This window comes from Equus quagga, chromosome 7 (assembly GCF_021613505.1).
Source record: "Equus quagga isolate Etosha38 chromosome 7, UCLA_HA_Equagga_1.0, whole genome shotgun sequence".
Classification (NCBI taxonomy): Eukaryota; Metazoa; Chordata; class Mammalia; order Perissodactyla; family Equidae; genus Equus; species Equus quagga.
In genome coordinates this window covers 45,057,577-45,083,073 of record NC_060273.1, presented here as the reverse complement: position 1 = coordinate 45,083,073, position 25,497 = coordinate 45,057,577, and the positions used below count along the sequence as shown (strand labels likewise).

At 49.7% G+C, this 25,497-nt stretch overlaps 2 protein-coding genes across 3 annotated transcripts in view; both read left to right on the top strand.

Moving 5' to 3' along the window:
- Positions 1-21,626, top strand: part of RUFY1 (RUN and FYVE domain containing 1) — a 54,067-nt gene extending 32,441 nt beyond the window's left edge. For both annotated transcript variants that reach the window (XM_046666631.1, XM_046666632.1), the window contains exons 9-18: positions 151-252; positions 1,719-1,835; positions 2,630-2,797; positions 9,947-10,044; positions 11,655-11,774; positions 12,402-12,531; positions 14,784-14,878; positions 17,910-17,958; positions 19,679-19,756; positions 21,006-21,626. In XM_046666631.1, the coding sequence (XP_046522587.1) occupies positions 151-252; positions 1,719-1,835; positions 2,630-2,797; positions 9,947-10,044; positions 11,655-11,774; positions 12,402-12,531; positions 14,784-14,878; positions 17,910-17,958; positions 19,679-19,756; positions 21,006-21,149 (1,101 nt within the window). In that variant the 3' untranslated portion in view covers positions 21,150-21,626. The remainder of the gene's footprint in view (positions 1-150; positions 253-1,718; positions 1,836-2,629; positions 2,798-9,946; positions 10,045-11,654; positions 11,775-12,401; positions 12,532-14,783; positions 14,879-17,909; positions 17,959-19,678; positions 19,757-21,005) is intronic.
- Positions 21,627-22,591: 965 nt separating this feature from the next.
- On the top strand, positions 22,592-24,775 carry LOC124242080 (protein SET-like). Its single transcript, XM_046666633.1, is given in 2 exon segments — positions 22,592-23,731; positions 23,734-24,775. Coding segments are annotated over 2 exon segments (852 nt in total). The 5' UTR covers positions 22,592-23,451; the 3' UTR covers positions 24,306-24,775.
- The last annotated feature ends 722 nt before the right edge of the window (positions 24,776-25,497 follow it).

Sequence of the window (25,497 nt, the reverse complement as noted above, 5' to 3'; positions counted from 1 at the left end):
TGTGAATATATTACCTATTCAAAACAAGGACATAAAATATCAAATATGTGAGAATACGTTATCAGTTGTGAAGATACCAAATGTTAGATTTTAGTTTGAATAGTAAGATTCATTTTGAAGTTAAGAAATATAAAAATCTTTCTTTATCAGCTTTCAGCTGCAACAGACCGGATTTGTTCACTTCAAGAAGAGCAGCAGCAGTTAAGAGAGCAAAATGAATTGATTCGTCAAAGAAGTGAAAAGAGCGTAGAGGTGAGAAATCGACTTCACAGCTGGACGGCCTGGTTCTGACTCACACATGTCCATCACAAGTCTCAAGCTCGTCGTTTAATAGTGACCCAGTCCTCAGAAGGTGCAAAGATGGCTTGTTTGATGCCAGAAGGTGCCTCCAGCCACCGTGCCCTCCCGTGTCACTCGCAGGCCTGCTGGACCCCTTTGGGGGTTCCCAGGCCCACTGCTCCCTCGCCTGTGAGCCTTCGCACATGAAAGTTCCTATTCGTTCTTCAACCTCTGCTCATATGCCACGTCCTCTGTGATGCCGTCCCTGACACCATCGGTGGGCCTGGGCCCTCCTTCTCCCACATTCCCATAGCTCTTTGCACCTCCCTCCTTTGTAGAATCCGCTTGCTGTTTCATAGAATTGATGGCTTGCAGCTTTCTTACCTGACGACTTGAGGGTAGAGACCATAGCTGATTCATCTGGAGATTCACCTCGTGCTAAAAGTGTGCTTGATAAATGCTGAATCATGGATTGAGTGGGGGCCTATCCCACTGAGGACAATTGTTCTGTTTTAAAGAAAATTGAATATACATTATTGGGTTTTTTTCTTCTTCTTCTGTCTGAAGCCCCCCAGTACATAGTTGTATATTGTAGTTGTGGGCCCTTCTGGTTGTGCTGTGTTGGATACCACCTCAGCACGGCTTAGATGAGCAGTGCCATGTCCATGCCCAGGATTCAAATCAGCGAAGCCCTGGGCTGCTGAAGCAGAGCATGCGAACCTAACCACTCGGCCACGGGGCTGGCCCCTAAATTATTTTCTGAAGCTAACTTTTCTTTTAAAAAATGTATTGGCGGGCCGGCCCGGTGGCACAGCGGTTAAGTTTGCACGTTCCGCTTCTCGGCGGCCCGGGGTTCGCCAGTTCGGATCCCGGGTGCGGACATGGCACTGCTTGGCATGCCATGCTGTGGTAGGCATCCCACATATAAAGTAGAGGAAGATGGGCATGATGTTAGCTCAGGGCCAGGCTTCCTCAGCAAAAAGAGGAGGACTGGCAGTAGTTAGCTCAGGGCTAATCTTCCTCAAAAAAAAAAAAAAATATTGGCTTGCTCTCATCCTTCAAGTTCAAAGATAGTTCAGAATATCTTTAAAAATTTTTTTTTTCTGCTTTATCTCCCCAAACTCCCTCTGTACATAGTTGTATATCTTAGTTGCAGGTCCTTCTAGTTGTGGGATGTGGGACGCTGCCTCAACGTGGCCTGACGAGCGGTGCCATGTCCGCGCCCAGGATCCAAACCCTGGGCCGCCGCAGCAGAGCATGCGAACTTAACCACTCGGCCATGGAGCTGGCCCCATATCTTTAAAATTTTAACTTTTCTCTATTCTTAAAAAATAGAAATTATGCTACATTTTTAAAAAATTATGGTGTATTTTAAAATCATTTCAGTTAGCTTACTTTCATAAGCAAACCATTCCTCTTTGCGTTCTTGTTTGATACAGATAACAAAACAGGATACCAAAGTCGAGCTGGAAACTTACAAGCAAACCCGGCAGGGTCTGGATGAAATGTACAGTGACGTGTGGAAGCAGCTGAAGGAGGAGAGGAGAGTCCGTGCGGTGAGCGCGCCTCAGTGTCTTTAGAAGGATTCTCGTAGCCCTCCACGTTATTTCTGTTAGCACTTTTCACATGCATGCTGAAACTAGGAAACTGCTGACACCCATGGAAAGTTAGAAATTGTCCCTTTTTTTTAAAAAAAAGGCTGTTTTTACCATGCAGTTCTGCATTGTCACTTACATTTTTTTCCAGTTTTATAAACCTCTCCCAGGGGTTGCTGTGAGCCTAGACTCATGGTTTCTTTCACAATACAGCTCCGTCAGTCACAGCCTCTGGTTGGTTTATTTCTGCCCAAGCCACGCATCAGTGACTGGTGTTTTTATTAAGCACAGTCCTGTGCCTGCCTCATCTCTTTGCATGAATGTGGGGACGTGTGTCCTGAGTTATCCAGCACAGAACCATTTCAGAATGGTTGCACCTTTGTTGCCGTAAACTAGCAAGTCATTCTAGCAATTCTAATGTTGGGAAACATTACATCTCCTCTAGCATTCGAGACAGACTTTCTTTCAGACCATGCGTTCTGATCTTAGGGTTTGAGGAAAGTGGTTGCCAGCACTGTAGGCTCACATTGTCACCTATCAGCTTTCTGTTGACTTGATGCAGAGCCACTTTTCGTTGTAAAATGAGGAAAGGAGAAAAATTTAATCTAGTTATGCCCCAGACAGACTTCTCTCAATCTCCCTAATGTATTCTGACCTTCAGTTTATATTTTAGGCATTGCCCAAGACAGAACCGCAGCTAACTACGTTTCTGTGATCTACTTTAATAATATTTTCCTTGTTAATATCTTTTTAAGGAACTAGAAAAAGAACTGGAGTTACAAGTTGGTATGAAAACCGAAATGGAAATTGCAATGAAGTTACTAGAAAAGGACACCCATGAGAAGCAGGACACTCTAGTCGCCCTCCGCCAGCAGCTGGAAGAAGTCAAAGCGATTAATTTACAGATGTTTCACAAAGTTCAGGTGGGCATTGGCTTTGTGTTCAGATCACAGCCTGGTTTTCTGCAGCTTGGCTACAGAGGTAGAGCTTGTCACATGCTGTGTTTTGGTCCAGTCCTTCTTCTGCAGAAGGGGCGAAGAGACACCTCTGTGTAGTCCTAGTATGTGTCAGACCTGGTCCTTGGCCCTAGTATGTGTCCTTGCATTTATTTTCTTTGAGACTCTCAGCAATCCCTGAGGAAAGTTTTTTAAATGGGGAGAAATGTAAGTGACAAGGCAGAACCGAGTGGCTAAATCACACATCCCTGGTGGCACAGCTAACACACAGAGCAGGGAGCCGAACCTTGTCCTTCGACTCCAAACCCCAGCTTTGTCTGCCGTGCCTCTACTGCTTCCTTGCTGTCTCTCTCCTTCTACTTCGGTGACTCATTGTTTGCCCAGAGAAATGGAGACGTGGGTGAAGGGTATAAGCTGGTGCAGTGCTGTCTTTGCAGGCTTTGCCGTTACATTAATCTTGCTGAGTCTCAAGGCCACACAGCCTGCTGCCCGCCTCTCCTGTCACTTCGGAGTGGTCAAGGGGAGCTAGCCCAGAAAGAATCCATCATGCCAGAGTCTGAAAGATAGCGTCTAAAATTATAAAGCTTCCTTGCCCAGAAGGACGCCATTCTGTATCCTTCTCAAAACTTTTCTTTTTTTGAAGTTCTGTTTCCTATTTTATTGCCAAAACAGTCCCACTTCATTTTCCATAGATGTGGAAAATGCAGTAATATCTGTGTCAAGGATAATGTGAGGGCTAACAGTACTAATAAACTGCTATTTTCTCCCTTTTTAAATTGTTGTATAGTCACTATTATTATAATAGCAGCAATGAAGATCAAGTAAAGCAAAGAGAAAAGGAGGAAAATATCTTCACTCTCCTAAAAAATTGTCTATTTTAATTTTTTCATAGTTTCTTCTGGTCTTGGTCAGTATAGACATAATATTAATGCATGTTAGGGAAACCTGCGGTAATAACTTAGCAGACCCTGAGATAGAGTGGCTTAAAAATGTGGAAGTTGTATTTCCGTTACACCGTAGTCCCAAGGAGAGCCTTCAGACCAGCAGTTTTGCCCCCCACATTCATTCAGGGACCCTGGCTATGGCAAATCCAACTCTCAAGGCCACTCGACTTGTCACATTCTTGCCAGCGGAAGAAGGGAGACAAGCAAAAGCCCAGAGCCAGGAGCAGCCAGACCTGGCCCTTGGCCCTGGTAGGTGTCCTGGCGTTTATTTCCTCTGAGCCTCCAAGCTGTCCTCTCAAGCAGCGAGACGGAAGTTGTGCACATCGTTCCATTCAATTACACAGAAAGGGCTGGTCAGCGTGGCCACGACTGGCTGCAAGGGGAGCCTGAGGCTGTCGTTTCTGGGCTACAACCAGCTGAAGGGGAGAAGGGTGTGGGTCAACGTAGTTGTCTCTACCACAGTCAGCCCCACAGAGCTACCCGGAAGTCCCATCCAGTCCCTGCATCCTCACAGTCCGAAACCCCTGGGTGATGGGCAGTGCTCTCCATCGAGCCCACGTGGCCCTTGTTCAAACCAGATGACCTGCTGTCTTTCTCACCTTGACCCATCCCACCCAGCATGAAATTGTAGAGCGGAAGCCAGATGGCCGCGGGGAAAACGCCTGCTTGGAAAGGGGGAACCAGGGCACCAGCCCATGGCGGTCACTGCATCCTCAGGGCGGGAAGTGTGGAGGCTGCCCAGTGTGCAGGGGCTCCAGCTCTCAGCATGTCTGGCTGCCTTGCTTCTGCCTTCCGAAGAACTTCTCTGTCTGCTGACCTCTGTGGCCCGGGAAGGGTCCACCATCACCCATGGCGCTTTAGAGTGGGCTCTCAGGGTTGTGTGGGCACAGCCTTTGTGGCGAGCCTCTTGCTGTTATCGGTTTGCCTGCCTGGAGGTTGTGTTAGGAATCAAACAGTCACAGATATTTTTCAGGCCTGAGTTGTGGTTCCTTTGACAAGACAGTTCCCTCAGTCACAGCCTCTGGTCTGTTCTTTTCCACTCACTCTGTGTGTCACTGACCAGTTAGTTTATTTACTAAACATCGTTCTTAATGCCTGCTTCATTTCTTTGCTCTATCAGTCTCTCTCATATTAAGGGCCAGCTGTCTGAGACAGCGGTCACCATGTGAGGGAAGCACCCTAATGTGATCTTCGCTGCAGAATGTCCCGTGGCGTTCAGTGCCCACTCTTCCGTCTTCTCTCACTTATCTCAGGGTCCAGAACCAGTTGGGTTTTCTACCCCACAAGGCCCTACCTTTGGACTGTCGTCCTGCCCACCTCACTGCAGGCCCCTTGCTTACAGCGCCGGTTCAGACAGCAGGCCCCACCGTGTGTACCGGCATGCTGGGGCCCTGGCACAGCTGGCGTGGATTTTGTTTTACGAGTTGGGCAAGTAACAGTTTTACTAACTGATGGCCATAACTAACAAGGGTCACCAGCTTTCCAGCTTGTAACATTTGCTTTGACAGTGCCAACCCCCTGACTGCTGAGTCAGTGCTGCACACGCTAGCTTTCCTGGGGCAGTCCTTGCTGCACGGCCTTCCCTGGTCCTGCTGGAATTCTGCCAGCCTGTTTTCCCTTCATAGCCTTCTCCCCTCTGGGCTGCAGAGGCCGGAGGTAGAGTCCGCACCGTCCCTCAGGCAGGGGCCCATCGTGATAAGACGCTTCTCTGGTTCTGTTTCCTTTTCTCCTTGTATCCTCCATCCCGACTCTCATCCTCTCTCCTCTAGGCCAACATTCTACAGTGTTCCTCTTTTCATTTATATTTGTCACTCTAAGACATGTTGTATAGTGTTGAGTACCTGAATTTTAGCTTCCGGAAGCGACGTGTACAGTGGGTCTCAGCGTGCTCCTCACTGCCCCCTTGGCACTGCGTTCCTCTGTGTACCTATCTGGTTTTGGCTTCTGAGTGCAGTTGAGTATTCTAGCACGTCCGCCCCTCATTTTCCTGCCCATTCATCCCGTGATGGACCAACAGTTTCCCTCCACTCCGCTAGTGCAAGCAGCACCAGCAGCGCGTGTCCACATCTCCCTCCAGGACCAGGGAGAGTCCCTCCCGCAGGCATGGTTGGCGTGCCCTGCAGTCAGACACTTCCTCTGTGTCCTTGGTTTGCACAAACCCAGCCGCGTTCCTTCCAGAAGGGCTGCACCAGCGTGCACCTCCAGCCGGTCTGGTGCTGCCCGTGCCGTTGAGTGTGGGGTTGTTTCTCGGTCCGGCGAGTCTGAGCACCCCTTCATGTGTTGGTTAGCCATTACGTTTCCTCTTTGTGACTTGACCGTTTGCCTTTTTTGTCCTTTTCTCTTTGACTTTCCTATCTTTTCCTTGTTGATTAGTAGTAATTCCATGTATAATCTAAATATTAGTCCCTTATTGGTTTACGTGTTGTAACTGTCTCCTCCCAGTCTATCATCTAGTATCCTTACGTCCTTATTTTTGATGTAATCAAGTGTGCTGACTTTTCACATTATGGTTTGCAGTTTGGGGGTTTGTTTAAGAAGTCCTTTCTCAAGCCTGGGTGTCAAAGATATTCTACACTACTTTTATAAAGCTTTCCGTTTAGGTTTTTTACATATAGAGAGTTAATCTTTGTATGTGGCCTTACCAGGGATCCGGCTTTATTTTTCCCCATGTAGTAAGCCATTTAACAGCTAATCCATTCTTAGCTCGTTGACGTGCGGCCACCTTTATCACATGCCAAGTTCTTGTATAAAATGGAGCTGTCTCTAGGTCTCTCTCTTTGATTGTCTGTTCGTTTTCATGGCCATAGCTCTGTGGTGCGTTTGAATGCCTGCTTGGTCGTGTGTTTGCTAGGGCTGCTGTGACAGAGTAGCACAGGCCGAGTGGCTCAGCGGGAATTTACAGTTGCGCGGTTCTGGGGCCAGGAGTCCCAGATGAAGGTGTCTGCGAGGTCGGTTCTTTCTGAAGGCCGTGAGGGAGACCCCGTCCCTTCCTGCCCCCTAGCTTCGGTGGTTGCTGCCCGTCGTTGGGACTCCTTCACTTGGAGAAGTTATTACCCTGTCTCTGCCGTTGTCTCCCCACGGCGTTCTCCCCGTGTGCGCGTCTGGTGCAAGTTCTCCCTTTTATAAGTCACCAGTTGTAGTGGATAAGGCCTGTTCCACTGTGACCTCGTCGTAATTGAGTAGGTCTGCAATGACCCTTGTTCCAAATAAGGTCACATTGTGTGGTCCTGGGAGTTAGGGCTCCAACTTACAGATTTGGGAGGGACATAACCCATGACGTAGGCCAAGCCTGCCTCCTTGCCCCTTTTTCCCCCTCTTCCTTTTTAAGATTGACTTATCTATTTATAAACTTTTATTCTTGATAAAAATTTTATAATGTTTATAAATTTCTGTTTTAAAAATCCTGCTGAATTTCATAAATGGGGATTACATTGAATTTATAGATTAATTTGAGAAAAAATTGACCTCTGTAGTCTCTGAGGTCCTTGTATGTAGTCATTCTGTTCAAGAGTGTGGGGTAGCTCCTCATTTATTTAGATACTCTTTTTTCTCTTTGTTGGTCCCTTTTACACCGTAAGGGTCTTGCCTCTTCTCTCAGCGAGTCCCTGGGTCTGTGCAGTTCTTGTGCGGCATGCCTGGCGCCCCATGGCCTGCCTGCTGGGGTGGGCACTGCTGCTGGAGACGCGTGGCTTTGCTTGCACGCTGCCCTGGTCTAACAGCCTCTCCCCACCCGCTCTCGTGGTTTGTCTCTTCCTCCTGGTGGGTCCAGATGTCGCTGACCACGCAGGCAGAGGAGGACAGTCAGTGTCTTCCCTCTCAGTTTTGGGCTTATTTCTTTTTGTTTCTTTGGCCAGAGCCTCCGAGACTGCATTAAACAATAGTAGAAATGGTGAGCAAACTTTGGTCCTGGTCTTAAAAGGAGCGCATCAAAAGTCTCTGCGTGAAGTGTAATGCTTGCTAGATGTCTGGTGCGTCATCTTTACTGGGTTCAGAAAGTTCCCTTCTGTTTCTTTTTGCTGAGAGGTTTGATCATAAATGAGTGTTGAGCTTTTTATTAAATGCTTTTTTTTGTATTTTTGTCTATTGTGCTAATCGTGTTCTTTTTCTCCCTTATTTCTGTTGTGGTTTATGTTGATAGATTTACATTCCTAGAATCCACTTGATTGGGATGTATTTATATTTAAAAATACTCCTGATTCAGTTAGCTTATATTTTATATCATATGTGTTTATATGTGAGATGGACCTCTAATTTTCTTTCCTTTTATTCACTTTATCTGGCTTCAGAATCAAGGTTGGACTGGCATTCTAAAAGAAGCTTTCCTGCTCTCTTTCTCTGGAATAACTCATGGATGGCAAGTGTCTGCTCTCAGAAAGTTCTAAGAGCCCAGCCATGTCGTGTGGCCTGGCTGGGCTCTGGGGCAGGGTCACTTGGATGCCATTTCAGTGTGTTGAATGCTTACTGGCCTGTGTGTGTTTTCTATGTCTTCTCAGGCCAATTTTGGTATATTTTTATAATATTTCCAAAAATGTATCTTAAAGTGTTTTAGCTCATAGTTGTTTATAATATTCCTTTACACAATTTTTTAATCTTTTTCACTCAGCATTTTCTTTTTTGCATTTTCTGTCCTTTTTCCTTATTCAGTCTTGCCAGAGGTGTGTCTGTTTCAATAATCTTTTCAAAGAACCAGCTTTTTGTCTAATATTCTGTATTGTTTATTGTTGTTGTTCCTTATTTCATTGATTTCTACCCTCCTTTTTATTATGTTCTTTTTTATTTTTTGAGGTTTACTCTGTAGCTCATTTTCAGCTTTTGACATGCGTACTTAGCTCATCTGGTTTATCCTTTTTTGTTTCATAAAAAATGTTATTTAAAGTTAAAAATTACCCACAAGTACTGCCTTAGGTGTGTCCCACCAATTTTGATAAAAGTATTTCATCTAAATAGCACATTTTTCACAGTTTAGCATCTCTGAAATTGAGATGCATCTTATAGTCAATGGCATGCCATATTTCAAGTAGCAGTTTCTTCTTTCTTAGTGGTATGTAAATTAGGGTGTGTGTTACACTTAGGGCCATCTTCAGTACAGTGAAATATTGCATAGTTTTTCATTGTTTTTTAGCTCTAAGTATTTCATAATTTCTCTTCTGGTTTATTTTGTGTAGCTCAGTAGTTTTTTAGTAAATGCGTTTGCAGATAGGAGATGTTTTAGATATTCTTTTCTTGTTAATGTCTCATTTTGTTACGTTAAGGTCAGAGCATACAGTCTGTATGTTATTTCTTAGGAATTTATTAAGACTTCCTTCCATCTTCAACCTCTCTGTGTCCCTTTTTTTTAAGAGTGTCTCTCTTAAACACACAGGAACATAGTGCTTTTTTGCTCCCTCCTGGTCGCTCGGCATCTGTCTTGATTAAAAGCTCGCCCTCAGGGGGCCGGCCCGGTGGCACAGCAGTTAAGTGCGCACATTCTGCTTCAGCGGCCTGGGGTTCGCAGGTTCGCATCCCGGGTGCAGACATGGCACCGCTTGGCAAGCCATGCTGTGGTAGGCGTCCCACATATAAAGTAGAGGAAGATGGATGTTAGCTCAGGACCAGGCTTCCTCAGCAAAAAGAGGAGGATTGGCAGCAGATGTTAGCTCAGGGCTAATCTTCCTCAAAAAAAAAACCCAAAAAGCTTGGCCTCAGAAAGTCACCCAGGTGTGTGACCCCAGCTCCATCCCGCATTTGCCCGCTAACCTTCCCCCTGGGGCTTCCTCGGTCTGAGCCTCCCTCTCTTGCTCAGAGAAGTAGAGGCTAACCACACCCACCGTGAGAACCTGAGAACGCTGCAGGGTCTGATGAACTCCTGGATGTGGCTGGCACGTGAGACCAGCTCAGTCACATTGAGTCAGATCTGACTTTGACGTTCCTTTTCAGAAAGGAGCGTGGACCGTTTGTGGAGGAAAACAAAAGCCTACCTTACCTCCCTCTTTGCCTTTCTTTCTGTGGGTGGAGCTGGGAGCCCTGGCCCCGTTTGTCCTCCAGGGCTCTGGGGAGGAGCAGCAACTGATGAAACGCTCTTGAAAGTGTTATAAAAGTACACGGTGAGCAAATAAACCCACTTGTAATCCAGGCCAGGCCCTGGGGCGAGGGAGAGGTCGAGTGTGATGACCCCTTTTCCTTGCTTTCTTAGAATGCAGAGAGCAGCTTACAGCAGAAGAGTGAAGCCATCACGTCTTTTGAAGAAAAAACCAATCAAGTAATGTCTAGCATGAAACAAATGGAAGAAAGGTAATCAGTTACCCTTGGCAGATATTCCTAGAAGGTGCTGGGCATTCTCTGGACCTGGGGACCTACTCAGAGTCTCTCTCAAAAGCACATATGACTTGGGATGACTGTCCTTCAGGTCCCTAGTCTTGCCCAGCAAGGGGGCTGGATTCTCCAGCCTTGCCCAAGCATGTATTCACTTAGTGAGCCTTTGGGCTACTGCATCAGATTGTCCTCTCGGGGTCAGAACTAGCCAGTGAGACCCTTGTCACTGTCACATTTAAATGTCAGGTCAGTGAGTGAATCAGAATGGAGTCTAAAAGCAGACCCACACAAATATGGACAACCGATTTTCACAAAGGTGCAAAGGCAGGTCACCGGAGAAGGACAATCTTTTCAACAATGGTGCTGGGACAACTGGACGTCCGTGAGCAAATCTGTACCTCACATCTTCTACAGAAATCGACTCAAGATGGATCATAAATCTAAATGTAAAACTTAAAACTATAACACTTTTAGAAGAAAATGTAGGAGAAAATCTTCGTGACCTTGGGTTAGGAAAAGAGATTTTAGACATGACGTCAAAGCACTATCCATGGGAGAAAAACTTAATAAATTGGACTTTACCAAAATTTAAGACTTTTGTTGTGTGAAAGACACAGTTAAGAGAATAGAAAGACAATTTATAGATTGGGAGAAAATTTGCAAATCACATATCTGACGAAAGGCCTGTGTCTAGACTGTGAGAACTCTCAAAACTCAACAAACGAAAAATCCAGTTTAAAGATAGGCAAAGCACTTGAAGAGACACTTCACCAGAGAGGACACGTGGATGGCAAATAAGCACATGACAAGATCTTCAGCATCGTTAGCCACTAGGGAAGTGTACATTAGAGTCCTGCTGAGATGCCGCTGCAGGCCTGTTAGAACAGCTCAGTCCTTCTTCAGTGACAGCAGCACGTGCTGGCGAGGCTACAGAGCCCCTGCAACTCCCGTGCAGCACCAGTGGGAATGCAAAAGGGTACAATCACTTTGGAAAACAGTTTCTTAAAAAGCTAAACAAACTCTTACCATGTGACCCAACAGTCCCACTCCTAGCTGTTTGCCCAAGAGAAATGAAAATAGGTTCACACACAAGTTGAGAGTGGCTCTGTTCGTAATTGCCGGAAACTAGAAGTGGTTCAGATGCCATTCACGGGGTGGGTGGGTAAACAGGTTGCGATACAATGACCGTTGTACACAAAGAAACTGGGATTGACCTCAAAGATATACTGAGAGAAAGCGGCTGGTCTCAAAAGGTTCTGCGCAGTATACTTGCATTTGTGTGACATTAGGGGTGGGGAGAGGGGGTGGCTGCCAAGGGCGGCACTGGAGTTTGCAGCATGGTGGAGTTGTTCTGTATCCTGAGAGCAGTGGCAGTTACACAGATGTATACATGTGCTAAACTCATGGAACTATACACACAAAGGAGTCAGTTGTACTATGTATTAATGTTAAAATGTTTTAAAAATAGAAATACATTTTTTAAATTTTAAAAAAAAGAAAAAATCCAAGCCAAGAAGAATATGAAAAACTCACAGCATAGATTGTGAGCATGGATCCTTTCCTTACAAAGACTTGGTTCGTTGGTCTAGGTTGCAGCTCGCAGAAAGGGCGAGGCAGCGGGCGGAGGAGCGGAGCCGCACGCTGCAGCAGGAGCTGGGTGCGAGATCGGGCGCGCTGCAGCAGCAGCTCTGCCGGCTGCAGGAGCAGTGGTAGGGAGCCTGCGGGCGGGCTGTGTGCTTGGGAAGGACTGGAAAGCCATCTCTGCACTGGGGGCAGATAGTGTCCCACTTCAGAGTGTCCCCCTGCAATGCTAGAATTAGGATGAGAGAAGAGATGTCTGTCTTCCTCTCTTCACAAATGAGAAAACTGGCTTCCGGGAGTTCCGTAGTGTGCCCAGGGCCACTCAGCTGGGGAGGGGGATCAGGGTTCTGGCTGAGGCTCACGGCCTTCTCCCACCCCTAACCCCCCAGCATCCTCCATTGTCAGCTGGCCCTGGGTTGGAAAAAGCAGATGAATGTGGCACCCTCTTTCCCCTCGGGTCTCCATCTTAGTAGAGGAGTCTGCTGTGCGGCCCTAGGGGTTTATAGCTCTTCTCCTTTCTCTCTATGTGCACGACTGTCCAGCGTCCCTGCTTTCTCTTACACGGTCCTGGGCTTTCTTATGGAGGCGCAGGTGGCCCTGGGGGAGAGAAAGCCTTGTTTCCGGGCTTTGTTGAAGATGCTCACGTGGCAATTTTGAGTTCCTCATTACTTGTGCAGTGATTTTGGGTTGTGCTTGATGGATTTTCCATGAAAATCTCCCATTGAGACTAACTCAAGTTCATTTTGGGAAAACAGCTCGAGTCTAGAGAAGGAGTTGAAATCAGAAAAAGAGCAAAGACAAGCTCTTCAGCAAGAATTACAGCATGAGAAAGATACGTCCTCTCTACTGCGAGCGGAGCTTCAACAAGTAGAAGGATTAGAAAAGGTAAGGTGGACCGTCCTTGGAACAGAAAGAGCTTCTAGCATCTCCAGAAACTCCTGCTAAAATGCCTTCCAGCGGGCGAGTGGACTCCACACAGACTCACTTCCTCGGAGCGAGGCCCCGCGCGCTGGTCCGCTCCAGGGTCTGGGCTGCTGTTCCCACGCCTCGGAGCTGCTGCTCTAGAAGGAAAAGGCCAAGAGAAGGCGTAAGCCAGTGAGCAAACAGACTCAGTGATGAGGGCTACGAAGAAAGTAAGACAGGAAGATGTCCCTGCAGTGGGGCGGGGGTGGTCTTAGAAGAGGGTGACGGTGAAGCAGAGACTTGAATGACAAGCAAGGGACAGCCAGGCAGAGATTCGGGTGAAGCACCTCTCAGGCAGAGACAGCAGGAGGCGTGAGGGGCTATCGTCATGAACGGGCAGAGAGAAGGGCGGCGTGACTAAGGTGTGGCCAGCAGAGGAAGGAGGGTCTGAGCTGAGGCCTCAGGTGGGCGGAGAGCCCACCTCAAGCCCACCAAGGTGTGCGAAGGAATTTGGATTTATTCCGAGCACAGTAGGAAGCTGTTGTAGAGACAGGATCCGTTGCGTTTTAAGACCCTCGCCAGCTGCTGTGTGGAGAATTGTGGTAGGGTTGCAGGAGAGGAAACTGAGAGGAACCAGCCAACATTTTGCACACCTTCACTCCAGATGTGGGTCAGCCACTCTGCTCAGGGTCAGGTATCCTGGTTCCCAAGAACCGCCTGGCTCTGGGTCATCTCTGGGAAGCATGCTGAACCAGAGTCCTGAATCTCCTCCAGCCTAGGCCTGAGTTGAGTCCATCCCTGGAGTCCTCAGTCTTTGACCTTAAGGTGTGGCCTGCAGCGTGTGGCGAGTCTTCAGAGAGCAAAAGGAGCAGGGGCCAGCATGGCGTCTTGGTCTGGTTGTAGAGCCAGACCTTCTGGGGAACTCAGGTAGTCTCCAGTTTTTCCCGTGCTGTAAAATCACCAGAGGTCTCCCCAGAAGACAGGAGGGTCCTGGCAGTTCTGGTTGGAGCAGCCTGGGAAGCTAAGGAGGGTGTCTCAGGCCTCTGTCACTTCTCCCTATGGTGCCAGGCTCAGGGGAGTGCCACGAGTGGCCTTCCTACACCACTCCTTCGTTGGGGGAGGCTCCTTGGGCTGGAGCAGCATCCAGACCTGAATTTTGTTGTGAACACAGTGATGGGTACTGCTGTGCAATTTGAATGAGCTGAGAAAGGCCCTTTTGATTTCTGTTGGAAAGTACCTAGAGTCCCTTGGAGAGCCCACGAGGCCTGGGGTGAGGTTCACTGGGGAAGGAAGAGGAGAGGTTCCTCAGGAGCTGCTCTGGCTCCCAGAGGGGAGGAGAGGAAATGGAGAGCAGAAGAGGACATCTAGAAAGTTCTGCCTCATCATGGAACATGCCCCTGTTACTCCACTTCAAAATGCTTTAGTCTAAGATTTGAATTATGCCCCCCCTCCCCTGCCCCCCAAGAACGACATGTCTGCCATCACCAGTAAGCCTCAGGGTGCCCTTGTGAACCTGCGTTAACGAGTTCTGGGGCAGAGGGTCTAGGGACAGCTGGGGGTACTGCCCCACTCAGGCCTCAGCCTGCTGCTGCCCATGGTCAGCCCTGAAGCCCTGAGTTCCTTTTCTGCGTCTTTGTCTTGGCCCTCACCAGCCTGAGTCCTCAGGATGCGCCGGCCCCAGATTACGAACCGTCGTCAGCACCATTGTCCCCTAGTGCACTTCACTCCCCATGCGCACAGCTTCTCGCTTCTGGGAGCCCCCAGAAGGTCGGGCCATGCTCGGGCCACAAATGAGATCCCAGCTCTTGGCCTTCATCAGCTGTGCTCGTTCATTCTCAGGAAATTTTGACTAGCCCTTTCCAAAAAAGTTTATTCAAACTAGCCTTTGCTGATGCAAATCTGTCTTTTAATGGAAACTCAGATAGGCAAAGCCTCATTTGCCCTGTGAGGGTCTGTTTTAAACGTGCCTGATGAACGTAGCTGCCTCCTGCCGCCTGACACTGTCCCCTCTGCAGAGCCGCTCTGGTGGCACTCGTCCTTCCAGTTGCCCACTCTGGAGAAGTGAGCCAGTGAGAAGTAATCCGTGAAGTAACCTGTCTTGAATGAGGTTACTACAGCAAAACTGCTTTTTGCTCTTGAGAAGCGTTCTGACCTTGTCACTGTGATTACTAAACCTTAAAACAAAAGAGACTTCCAATTCTGTGTCAAGTGTCTGGTTTGTTCATTCATTTTAGGAGCTGCGGGAGCTCCAGGACGAGAAGGCCGAGTTACAGAAGGTTTGTGACGAGCAGGAACAAGCCCTCCAGGAAATGGGACTGCATCTCAGCCAGTAAGAACCCTGTCCCTCTAGTCTGTGCCTGCGTGAGGGCCACCGGCCCCCTCCTCATGGAGTCACACCAGCCTGCCCGGTGCATTACTCGAGCCCCACACCTATGTCCTGTCGTTAGAGGGAGGGCCAATCAAGGAGGCCTGCCGGGTGTTCAAGGGTGACCCCTAAGAAGTCAGGCCTTGGGGACATAGTGGTGATTTGAGTCAGCTCATTAAGAATATCATTTTCTAGGGGCCGGCCCCGTGGCCGAGGAGTTAAGTTCGCGCACTCTGCTTTGGCGGCCCAGGGTTTCACCAGTTGGGATCCTGGGCACGGACATGGCACCACTCATCAGGCCACGCTGAGGTAGCATCCCACATAGCACAGCCAGAAGCACTCGCAACTAGAGTATACCACTATGTACTGGGGGCGCTTTGGGGAGAAGAAGAAGGAAAAAAATAAAGAAGATTGGCAACAGATGTTAGCTCAGGTGCCAATCTTTGAAAAAAGGAAAAAAAAGACTGTTGTTTTCTAGTGACCAGAACCCTGGTGTTCACTAACTCAGTATCCAGGTCTCAGGAACCAGATGGGTGATGAGAGGGTCGCTTGTTCGGCCCGCGCAGACCCGAGGGAGCACTGTGGCTTGAGGACTTAAGCCTGCCATGAACAAGCGCAGTAGTCATCTCCCTTTCTTATGACTGGACACACATCCACCAGAGGCGCTCGGTCTGTCTCCGCTGGTGATGCTACAGGCACAAAGACCCTGGTAGTTCTGCCTCCCCTTGAACTTGAAAGCTCCCTTCCTAGTGTCCCAGTCCTGCCGGCTGCTCTGGACAACCCGATCAGTCACACTGCATATCGTGGACCTTGTCCGTTTGTGTGGTGATTGCATTTGTAAACCCAGTGGGTAGCTGCTGCTCCTTATGAGTCAGGACTCTTGGTTGCAAGTGGCAGAAATCCAGCTCAAACTGGCTTAAGCAGAAAAAGCCATCAGGAATCGGTCTCCACCTCCCACCTCTGCTGTCCTGTCTGTCGCTTACCTCACAGCTGGGTCTGGCCCCTACCAGGCAGAATGGCGCCCAGCAGGGCTGTCCGTCACAGCAACGAAAGTTCCTCTCGCCATCCCTCCCACCGAGCCCCTAGGTCGCCTGCTGCTCCCACCTGACTCCTGTGCCAGTGCTGACACCCACACAGTGACCAAAGAGATGAGGGCTCTCATGACCAAGACAGCCTGGGCTCAGGCCCAGCACTGAGTCCACTGTGACTGGAAAGGCCCAGAGATGGGGACCAATGTCTGAATGAACTAGAAACACACAAAATAAAGTGGTACACAGATGTGTACAACCTTAGGATTTTTCTCTCGGTCTGGAAAGTCATAAGGTCTACAGCAATGTTCTGGGCCGGCCCACAAAAGTATTAAGAAAAATAAGAAAGGAAAATGTTACGACTCCGGTAGGAATGTGGTCTTTTTCAGTGGTTTGAGGTGAAGAGGCACCATCCTCTCCAACTCACCGTATCCTTCTAGACCGGCTCAGGGCTACTGATCCAGCACCTCCCGCCCTGAGACCTGCCTGCCCCCTCCCGGGCTGAGTGCCCTGTGCTACTGCCCCACCCTGAGGGGAGTGCCTTGAGGGTGGGCAGGCCAGGTGTCCGCCCACAGCACAGGCCGGCTCTGGGGTGTCCCGTGAGACTGATGAGAAGCAGGTGTGCAGGCTGGTGTCTTGGGTTTGCAGTGGTGTTCAGAGAGAGGTCTGATGGGGGCCCGTGCGTGCCCTGCCCCCTTCTCAGCTAGCCAGCACCGTTTTTTTTTCCTGCCCATCTTCACATTGGACAGACAGTAAGCAGAGTCAGAGAACACCCTCCTGGTGGGCCACCGGCCTCAGAAACATGGGTGGGCTCTGAACTGGAAAGTGCACCCCTGCACATGGCAGCTTCCCAGTGCTACTGCCCAATCCCATGGTGACATGCGACATGCCATGTGCAGGGCTACCGAAGGAATGGCCTTTGTGCTTTCTCCCCTCCTCCCTTCTCCTTGCAAGCCCACACCAGAGGACAGAGAAGACAAGCCTGTCCTCAGACCCTCCCCTAGCCACAGACACAGCTGCCCAGTTTGTCTTGGGGACATCTGGCTGCTTCCCGACTATACCTCCCAGGCAAGTTCTTATATGTTCGGGCTGCCATCCTGACCTCAGTTCCCCAGGTCTCCCTACCCCAGCAGCCTCTGGGCCTGTCAGTCTGCGGGCCTGTTCCTGCAGCCCGGTGCGGCTGGGAGGGAGCTGCCTGTGGTCGGTACTGGGGGCCCCAGGGATGTTTCTAAAGGCCATGGTGCTCGGTTTCCTAATCCTGCCCAGGAAGTCTGGCCTGTGTCTCTGAGCCGTGCCACTTTGACACTTAGATTAGGCTGATCCAATGACACTTTAGACTGATCTCAGCTTTTATGAAAGGGCTTGGACCATTCCCCCCCAGGTTACAAATACATAGTGTTTCATCGCACCTGGTTTAATTCTGCCAGTTTAGACCGTGTTCCGTCTTGTCTTTATGTGGACAACTAAGGAATCATTCTTAACACTCACAAGAATGGAGCAAGAGCAAGGACCATGCCCTCTGCGCCTGACCCTTCTAGATGGAGCAGGCAGCAGGACTGGGGCCATGGGGGAGCCCAGACCTGAGAGCAGAGCAGCCCCCCGCCTCGAGCACCTGTCACGTGCAGGAAGAGTCGCCCAGAGAAGCCAGAAGCCTGGGCGTCTGTGAGAGAATTCTCCGTTTGTAAATGATTGCACCTATTTCCAGGTCTTTTTGAACCCTTGCAGATCAGCATTTCTTGGATAGATTCAGTCCAGTCAGCCTCAGACCGGGGCAGACGTGAGCCAGGGCGATGCGGTGAATCTGGGATTATAAAAGGATGGAAAGCAAGCGTTTGAGAATGACTCACGTTACTGTACTCCTCTCTCAGTCCTGGCACCCTCACAGAGCCCCAGGTGCTGTGGGCTTGCTTGCTTTAGAGTTGGAGAGCCTCTCTCACTGCTATGAATGATTTTTTTTTCTTTTTAAGGTCAAAGCTGAAGATGGAAGACATCAAAGAAGTCAATAAGGCCCTGAAGGTACTGGATTACTAATGTTATTAGCCTAAGCATCACTCCGGGTCGCTCTCAGCTCGTGCTAATGCGCCGCGCGCTCTTGGGTTTCCTCACAGCAGCGGGTGAGAGTGTGCGGTTGAGCAGTGGTTGTTAGCACTGATCTTCAGATAAAATGCTGCTTAGAGCCACGTGACTTGGTCAAGACAACACTCACAAGTGGCAGGGCCCAAGCTGGAACCTAGGTCTTCTGATTCTGGTCCCTCTGCCATCAGCTATAGTTTGACAGTAGGCCTGGATCACAGAGGCCCTAATGAAGGAAGCGAAAGGTGACAGAAAGAGATCCAGGGATTTTTTTTTTTAATAGTGAGACTGAGACCTTTCCTGCCACGTGAGGGGCCGGAGGCCACCTGCACTGTTGTAGTGCTCTGTGCCATTTCTGGGGACTACTTAAGCCCTGAGCTGGACCAAGTTTCTGGACCATTTTGGAGAGGAGAATGACACACACCACGTAAGGAGCGGGAGCAGGTGGACCAGGTGATCCGGGGCAGGAGCCAGGCTGGCCTGCTGGGGTGGGGAGAGTGGTGAGGAGGATGCACCTGCCCCAGGCCTCCCATGGCAGCTCAGAGCAGAAGTGACGGGCCCTCTGTGACAGAGCTTCCACCCTGTGGCCTCCGTTCTGCTGCAGAAGCAGCCGCTTCCACAAGGCACCTCCAGCGTGTGCTGGGGCCTCCGGCTTCCCAAGTGCACCACAGGGCGGAGACAGCAAACTGTCACAGCAACTGACAGCAGCCCAGATTCGTGGGTAACATCAATTTATTTTGTCCTCCTGGTAGACTGAAAGCTTCTTGGATGTAATTGCTGTGAGCTGCTTACCTTGATATCCCCTGTACTGCATGGAAGTGTTTGCACAAAATAATGGCAGCTGACGGCACCAGAGGGAGGACACAAATTCTAAGATGAGACTCTGGAGCCTCCGGGAGCTATTGGAGGCCAGGCTGAGAGCCCTGGGCGGGGCTGCGGCTCCCAATTAGATCAGTCTGTGTCATTGGGGAAGTGAGGGCCGTGCAGCGGATGCTGGGGAGCCAGAAAAGTCCATCAGCCCTGTGAGCCCTTTGAACACCTCAGTCGTGAGACTGAGTGAACCACATAGCCTAGCTTCCCACAGAAAGACCTCTGGAAAGGCGCCTTTCAAAGCCTCGGTGGCCTTCTCTGCAGAAGAGACATCTGCTTCCCCGCCCGGCTCTGGGCACTGGGGCTTTGGCATGTGTGGAGAGGGGCTTCCTGTCTCCACGCAGGGACCACTGTCACAGATTGCTCTAGTCTGGCTGATAGGGTTGGCCCTTCTCCCTCCTGCCAGGTCAGCAGGCACTTTGGATAGTGTCTGGGCCAGGGCTGGGGTTGCCAGCACTAGCTCCTGACTCTGGTTACCTCAGCCAAAGGGCATCTATTGAAAGGCAGTGGGCAAGTCCAAGGCTAACGGGCTGGAGAGTCTGCCCTGAGGCCCAGGGGCAGACTGCAGAGGCGGGGAAGCAAGAGGCAGAGGGCAGGCCCTGTCTGCAGCCTGCAAGCTCCAGCTGCGGTTGAGGGTGGGGACAGTCCTGTGGGGCCACATCTAGGGGAGAAGAGACAGTCCCTCCAAAGGAAACCAGCTACTATTAGGAAAGGGACAGTGGATGCTGGGCAGCCAGGACAGCTAAAGGTCCATCGGGAGCCAAGCCATGCAATGGGATTCTTTCCTCCTCAGGGCCACACTTGGCTGAAAGATGACGAAGCCACGCACTGTAAGCAGTGTGAAAAGGAGTTCTCCATTTCCCGGAGAAAGGTATGTGGGGTGGCCCTCCCCCCACTCGCCCATGGGCTGAGTCGGTGCTCCCCTCCTCTGCTTCTGGGAAGGGCACGTGGTCTGCTGGCCCATGCAGACAGCCTCCCAGCCTGCCCTCTTTCTGGGGACCCTAGCCCGTCAGTCACAAGCCTTGTCCCCACCACAGTCCCTTCAACAATGGACACATTTATTTGGGAGTTGGGGCCGCTTGTGTGCAGAACTGGTCTGGGGGAGTGTATTTCTGAAAAGTCTGTAAGCAAGAGGACCACATTCTGGCTAAGTTAAGCAAAAACAGACTCTCTGGGGAACCTGTGGGCAGCAGGTCTCAGCACAACTGTCCAGGTGGCACCAAGAGCTCACTGGCAATCAGGGCAGGGCGCTTGCCTCTGGTGAATCTTCCTCCACAGCCTGCCTTCAGGTTTTGGAAACAGGTCCTGGGCCCAGCCCTTGGTCCAGGATTGACACAGCCTTAATTGATTAGTTGGGCAGGACAGGGACAAGGTTAGCTCCCAAGAAAACTGGAAGCCGCCAACACCATCCCATCCACTACTGGTGGCTATGTGTTCTCATCTGCCTGCCTCAGTTAGCAGCCTCTCTGTGAGAAAGAGGAAGCAAAACTCCCCAATTCTAGTCAAGGTCTTGCAACAGGTCCAGAGCTAGAAACAGCTCTCCTGAGGCTGCCTTGGAGGTCACGCTTGTCCACAAGGCCTGCTAGAGGCTGGGGCTCCACTGGCTGTCCCCACACCTGAATGACCCAGTTCAAGGTCATTGTCCGGCCTGAGAGGAGTGGGCCTGTTGGCGGAAGTGATGGACAGAGCCAGGAGGAGCAGAGGCTCCACAGGTCCATCTTGGCATGTGCCCCAGGTTCTTGGCAGCCCTGTTTACAAAGCAAGACTCCTCGCCTCAGGAGGAGCCAGCTAAGGAGACCTTGAGTCAGCACCCCGGGACTGGGCGATCACAGGGAGTGGCCTGGGCTCTTTATGGAGTGTGGACCACCAAGCCCCTGAGTTAGCTGAGTCCAGCAACACATATTTTAAAGAAAAAGAACCTTACTCACGCAAGTGCACACCTCCACCAGCACCCTGTGATTTCACAGTAACATCGTGGAGAAACTCTCGTCTAGAAGAACCCCTTCCAGCCTGCTACATGCCTCTGGGGGAGGGATTCTAAAGTATTAAGCAAACCTTTAAAGCTGAAAAAACAGAGTGGGTGTGCAGAGCCACAGCGTGTCCTCTTTTCTGTCCTCTAGCACCACTGCCGCAACTGTGGCCACATCTTCTGCAACACATGCTCCAGTAACGAGCTGGCCCTGCCCTCCTACCCCAGGCCTGTGCGCGTGTGCGACGGCTGCCACACCCTGCTCCTGCAGCGCTGCTCCTCCACGGGCTCCTGAGTGCACCGGCAGAGCCGCCTCTGGACCATCGGCCGCGCCGTCCTCAGGGTGTGGGCAGCCTTGGAACAGTGCCAAACTCTGTGGGTCTCAGGGGATGACCGGGGCTTGGCAAGCGTTTCCCAAGAGAATCAAAGGAGAGTAAGACCCTCTCCCAGCTGCTGGCACTGCAAACACAGCGTGCCCGACTGGAAGCTGCGCCACTTTCCTCTCCGAATTGTATGGAATGAACTCCTGGGGATTGACACCCTTCCTTCTCACTGGGCTACTGGTTTCGGTTCAGGTGTAACTTCAGGATTTTGCTGTCATTTTTCACTTTTCAAAGAATTAACCTACTTTGCAGCAGTTGCACTAGTGTAGTGAGTAATCGGCTCCTGTCTTCCCCCCAGTGTACCTTCCCTGCTTCAGTCAAGAGATTTGCCATTTCACACCCTTGTGAATATCTGTCATTAGCCCTGAAATAAAATCATTTCTTTTTCACTCTGGTGCAGAAAATGAAGGTCGTGTCAGTTCCAAAGGAGTCTGCCTGTGAGCAACTCCCACGTCGGGACTGAAGGCCCCGCGTGCAGCGGGGCGGTGCATTTGAGGTAAGGGCCGTGAGTTGCTGTGTTCTGAAGTACAGGCTGCATTCTGCCCAAGTGAGCCAAGGACAAGTTGGGCCCTGAAGTCCATCAGCAGGCACAGAGATGACCTTGAGGCTGTCACTAAGCACTTAATTGCTCCTTTCTATAATAGGGAGTCGATATAAATGATCACGATGCAGATGATGGGGAGCGGGTACAGTGGGTCACTCCTGGAGACACCTGTGAGGAAGCGCCTGCCCAGCAGTCTGAATTTCAAAAGCAGTGCTAGGATGGGTGCTGTTGGTGGGCTGTGAAAACTGGCTCAGAGCCTTCCTCTGGAGGCCCCCTGAGCGCATGCTCGCCCCCTCCCCCAGACAGGAGTCAATGAATGGCCTCGAATGTTCAGGTTAAGAACTGTAACAAGCACTGTAATGCTGTTCAGACAAGTCAGTCTGTCCCTCTGCAGGGCCTCAGCCTTCTCCAGCCTCAGTGGACGCACACCTCCGGCCACTCCTCTGGTCTGTCTGAGTCCTCCAGCCCTGCTGGAGACCTGCCCTTTCCCTGCTGAAGGTGCCCCCACAGGCTGGCTCAGGTTCCACACCTGCTGCTCCCTCTAGCACATCATGTTATGGTTGGAAAACCAGGAATCTGTGCAGCCTGCCTCCAAAACCATGTGCCCTGCTTCAAAGTCACGTTCCTTCCAAACTGCAGGTTTTCAAACCTTATTATTGAGGAAGCACAGGGCAGGGGCCAGCCTCATGGCCAAGTTGTTGGGTAGGCACACTCGGCTTTGGCGTCCCACGTAGCAGAGCTGGAAGGACCTACAACTAGGATACACAACTATTTACTGGGGGGCTTTGAGAAGGAGGGGAAAAGAAAAGATTGGCAACAGATGTTAGCTCAGGTCCCAGTCTTTAAAAAGAAGCCCGCCCCCTGCCATTCCCTCTCTTAACCTGAGTAGCTTTTTCCAAAAAGCTTACGTACTGCTGCACTACCCCCAAACTGGTGCAGCATCAGATAGTCCTTTGTTTTCAGTGCACAGTTTGGACTCCAACCTGCTGGGGAGCCTTAGCTCTCATCTGTACAAACAAGGAAGCAGGGTACTACCTCCGTGCTCCAAGAATGCTCTCACCCACCACTGCGCCACTCGGTGCTCTTCCTTTAGCACATCCGTTTCCTTCTCCCAACCTCACCCACCCACCCTGCACGCACCAACTTCAACAAGCATTATTCACAAAGGATCCTTGTGCCAGGTGCCAACATTTATCATGGCAGACAGACCTTTTCTGCTCAGACATCAAACATGCACCTGAACTTTGGAACCCTGTCTCTGGTCTGGGCAGTGAGGGACAGATGGCCTAAGGCAGTGCCTCTCAAGCTTGAGCGCAAAGGTTGATACCTGGGGGCAGGGGTGAGGAGCCTCAAGTAACAATGCAGACTCCGACTCGGGCGGTTCTGGTCATTCCCAAGTTCCCAGGTGATGGTGATGGCCCATGAGCACAAGGCTCCAAAGAACCAAAACGGTTCTAGGACTCACTTTTCAAAAACCACATTCTGGATTAGCTTAGTTGTAAACCTCACTTCCTAAATTCCTAGTTCTAGTCCCTTCTCTTCCTCCAACAGGTCATATTTTTCAACAAAGATGTTCCTCATGTAAAAAACTGAAGGACCGTCTGTTCTCACCGCTTCTTCCAGATACTGGCATCTTCCTTTGGGTCTGACTCTTGGATTTTCTTCACAGCATGGCCCCCAAACGCCAGAATTCGCTCCCGCCTCAAATGAAGAAACCGAGACTGCCTCCCACCCCCAGGCCAGAAGAGACGTCGAAGACCTCTGTGAACTTGCCGCAAGGAGAAAAAGAACAGCAGGAAGCAATTGAACATATTGATGAAGTACAAAATGAAATAGACAGACTTAATGAACAAGCCAGTGAGGAGATTTTGAAAGTAGAACAGAAATATAACAAACTCCGCCAACCATTTTTTCAGAAGAGGTCGGAATTGATCACCAAAATCCCAAATTTTTGGTAACAACATTTGTCAACCATCCACAAGTGTCTGCGTTGCTTGGGGAGGAGGATGAAGAGGCACTGCATTATTTGACAAGAGTTGAAGTGACAGAATTTGAAGATATTAAATCAGGTTACAGAATAGATTTTTATTTTGATGAAAACCCTTACTTCGAAAATAAAATTCTCTCCAAAGAATTTCATCTGAATGAGAATGGTGATCCGTCTTCAAAGTCCACTGAAATCAAATGGAAATCTGGAAAGGATTTGACGAAACGTTCAAGTCAAACACAGAATAAAGCCAGCAGGAAGAGACAGCATGAGGAACCAGAGAGCTTCTTTACCTGGTTTACTGACCATTCTGATGCAGGTGCAGATGAGTTAGGAGAGGTTATCAAAGGTGATATTTGGCCAAATCCATTACAGTACTATTTGGTTCCTGACATGGATGATGAGGAAGGGGAAGGAGAAGATGATGATGACGATGATGACGAAGAAGGATTAGAAGATATCGATGAAGAAGGGGATGAGGATGAAGATGATGATGAGGGGGAGGAGGGAGAGGAGGATGAAGGAGAAGATGGCTAATGGAACACTGATGGATTCCACCCTTCCTTTTTTCATTTTCTCCAGTCCCTGGGAGCAAGTTGCAAGTCTTTCCCCCCCCCCGTCTTGTGCTCAGTCGCCCTGTTTTTGAGGTCTCTTTTCTCTCCTTTATACCATGGTTCTCAACTTATTTTGGGGGGAAATACCTTGAGCAGAATACAGTGGGAAAAGAATCTCTACCCCTTTCTGTTCCAAATTCATTTTTATCCCTTCCTGTCTCAACAAAAACTTTATGGAATCAACACCACCGTGCTCTGTGGGAAAAAAGAAAAACCTTCTGCTCCCTTAGCTCTGCTGGAAGCTGGAGGGTGCCAGGCCCCTGTGTAGTAGTGCATAGAATTCTAGCTTTTTTCCTCCTTTCTCTGTATATTGGGCTCAGAGATTACACTGTGTCTCTATGTGAATATGGACAGTTAGCATTTACCAACATGTATCTGTCTACTTTCTCGTTTGAAAAAAAAACTTAAAAAAATGGGGTTATAGAAGGTCAGCAAAGGGTGGGTTTGAGATGTTTGGATGGGTTAAGTGGGCATTTTGACAACATGGCTTCTCCTTTGGCATGTTTTTAATTGTGATGTTTAACGGACATCCTTGCAGTTTAAGATGACACTTTTAAAATAAAATTCTCTCCTAATGATGACTTGAGCCCTGCCACTCAATGGGAGAATCAGCAGAACCTGTAGGATCTTATTTGGAATTGACATTCTCTATTGTAATTTTGTTCCTGTTTATTTTTAAATTTTCTTTTTGTTTCACTGGAAAGGAAAGATGCTCAGTTTTAAACGTTAAAAGTGTACAAGTTGCTTTGTTACAATAAAACTAAATGTGTACACCAAAAAAAAAAAAAAAAAACTGAAGGACCCAGGGAAGGAACCCTCCTTGAGCCTTCCCGATGCCAAGTATGTTGATTCCATAGACATGGAGTAACTCAGCCAAGATCAGGGACAGTACTGTTGACAATGGTGCCTCTTCTGAAAATTGTCTAAACCTGCAGACAAGCTGCATGGTGCACTCTGAGTGGAAGACTTCCATATCCCCAGCCCAACTGCAGACCTCTCCACCGTGTGTGTGGAGCAGCACGAGCCGCCCGAGCCAGCAGATGTGCACCCAGGCCTCAGAGCATGCAGGGCAGGAGGGTCGGCAGGCCTTCATGCACATCTTCCCACAATGCTGC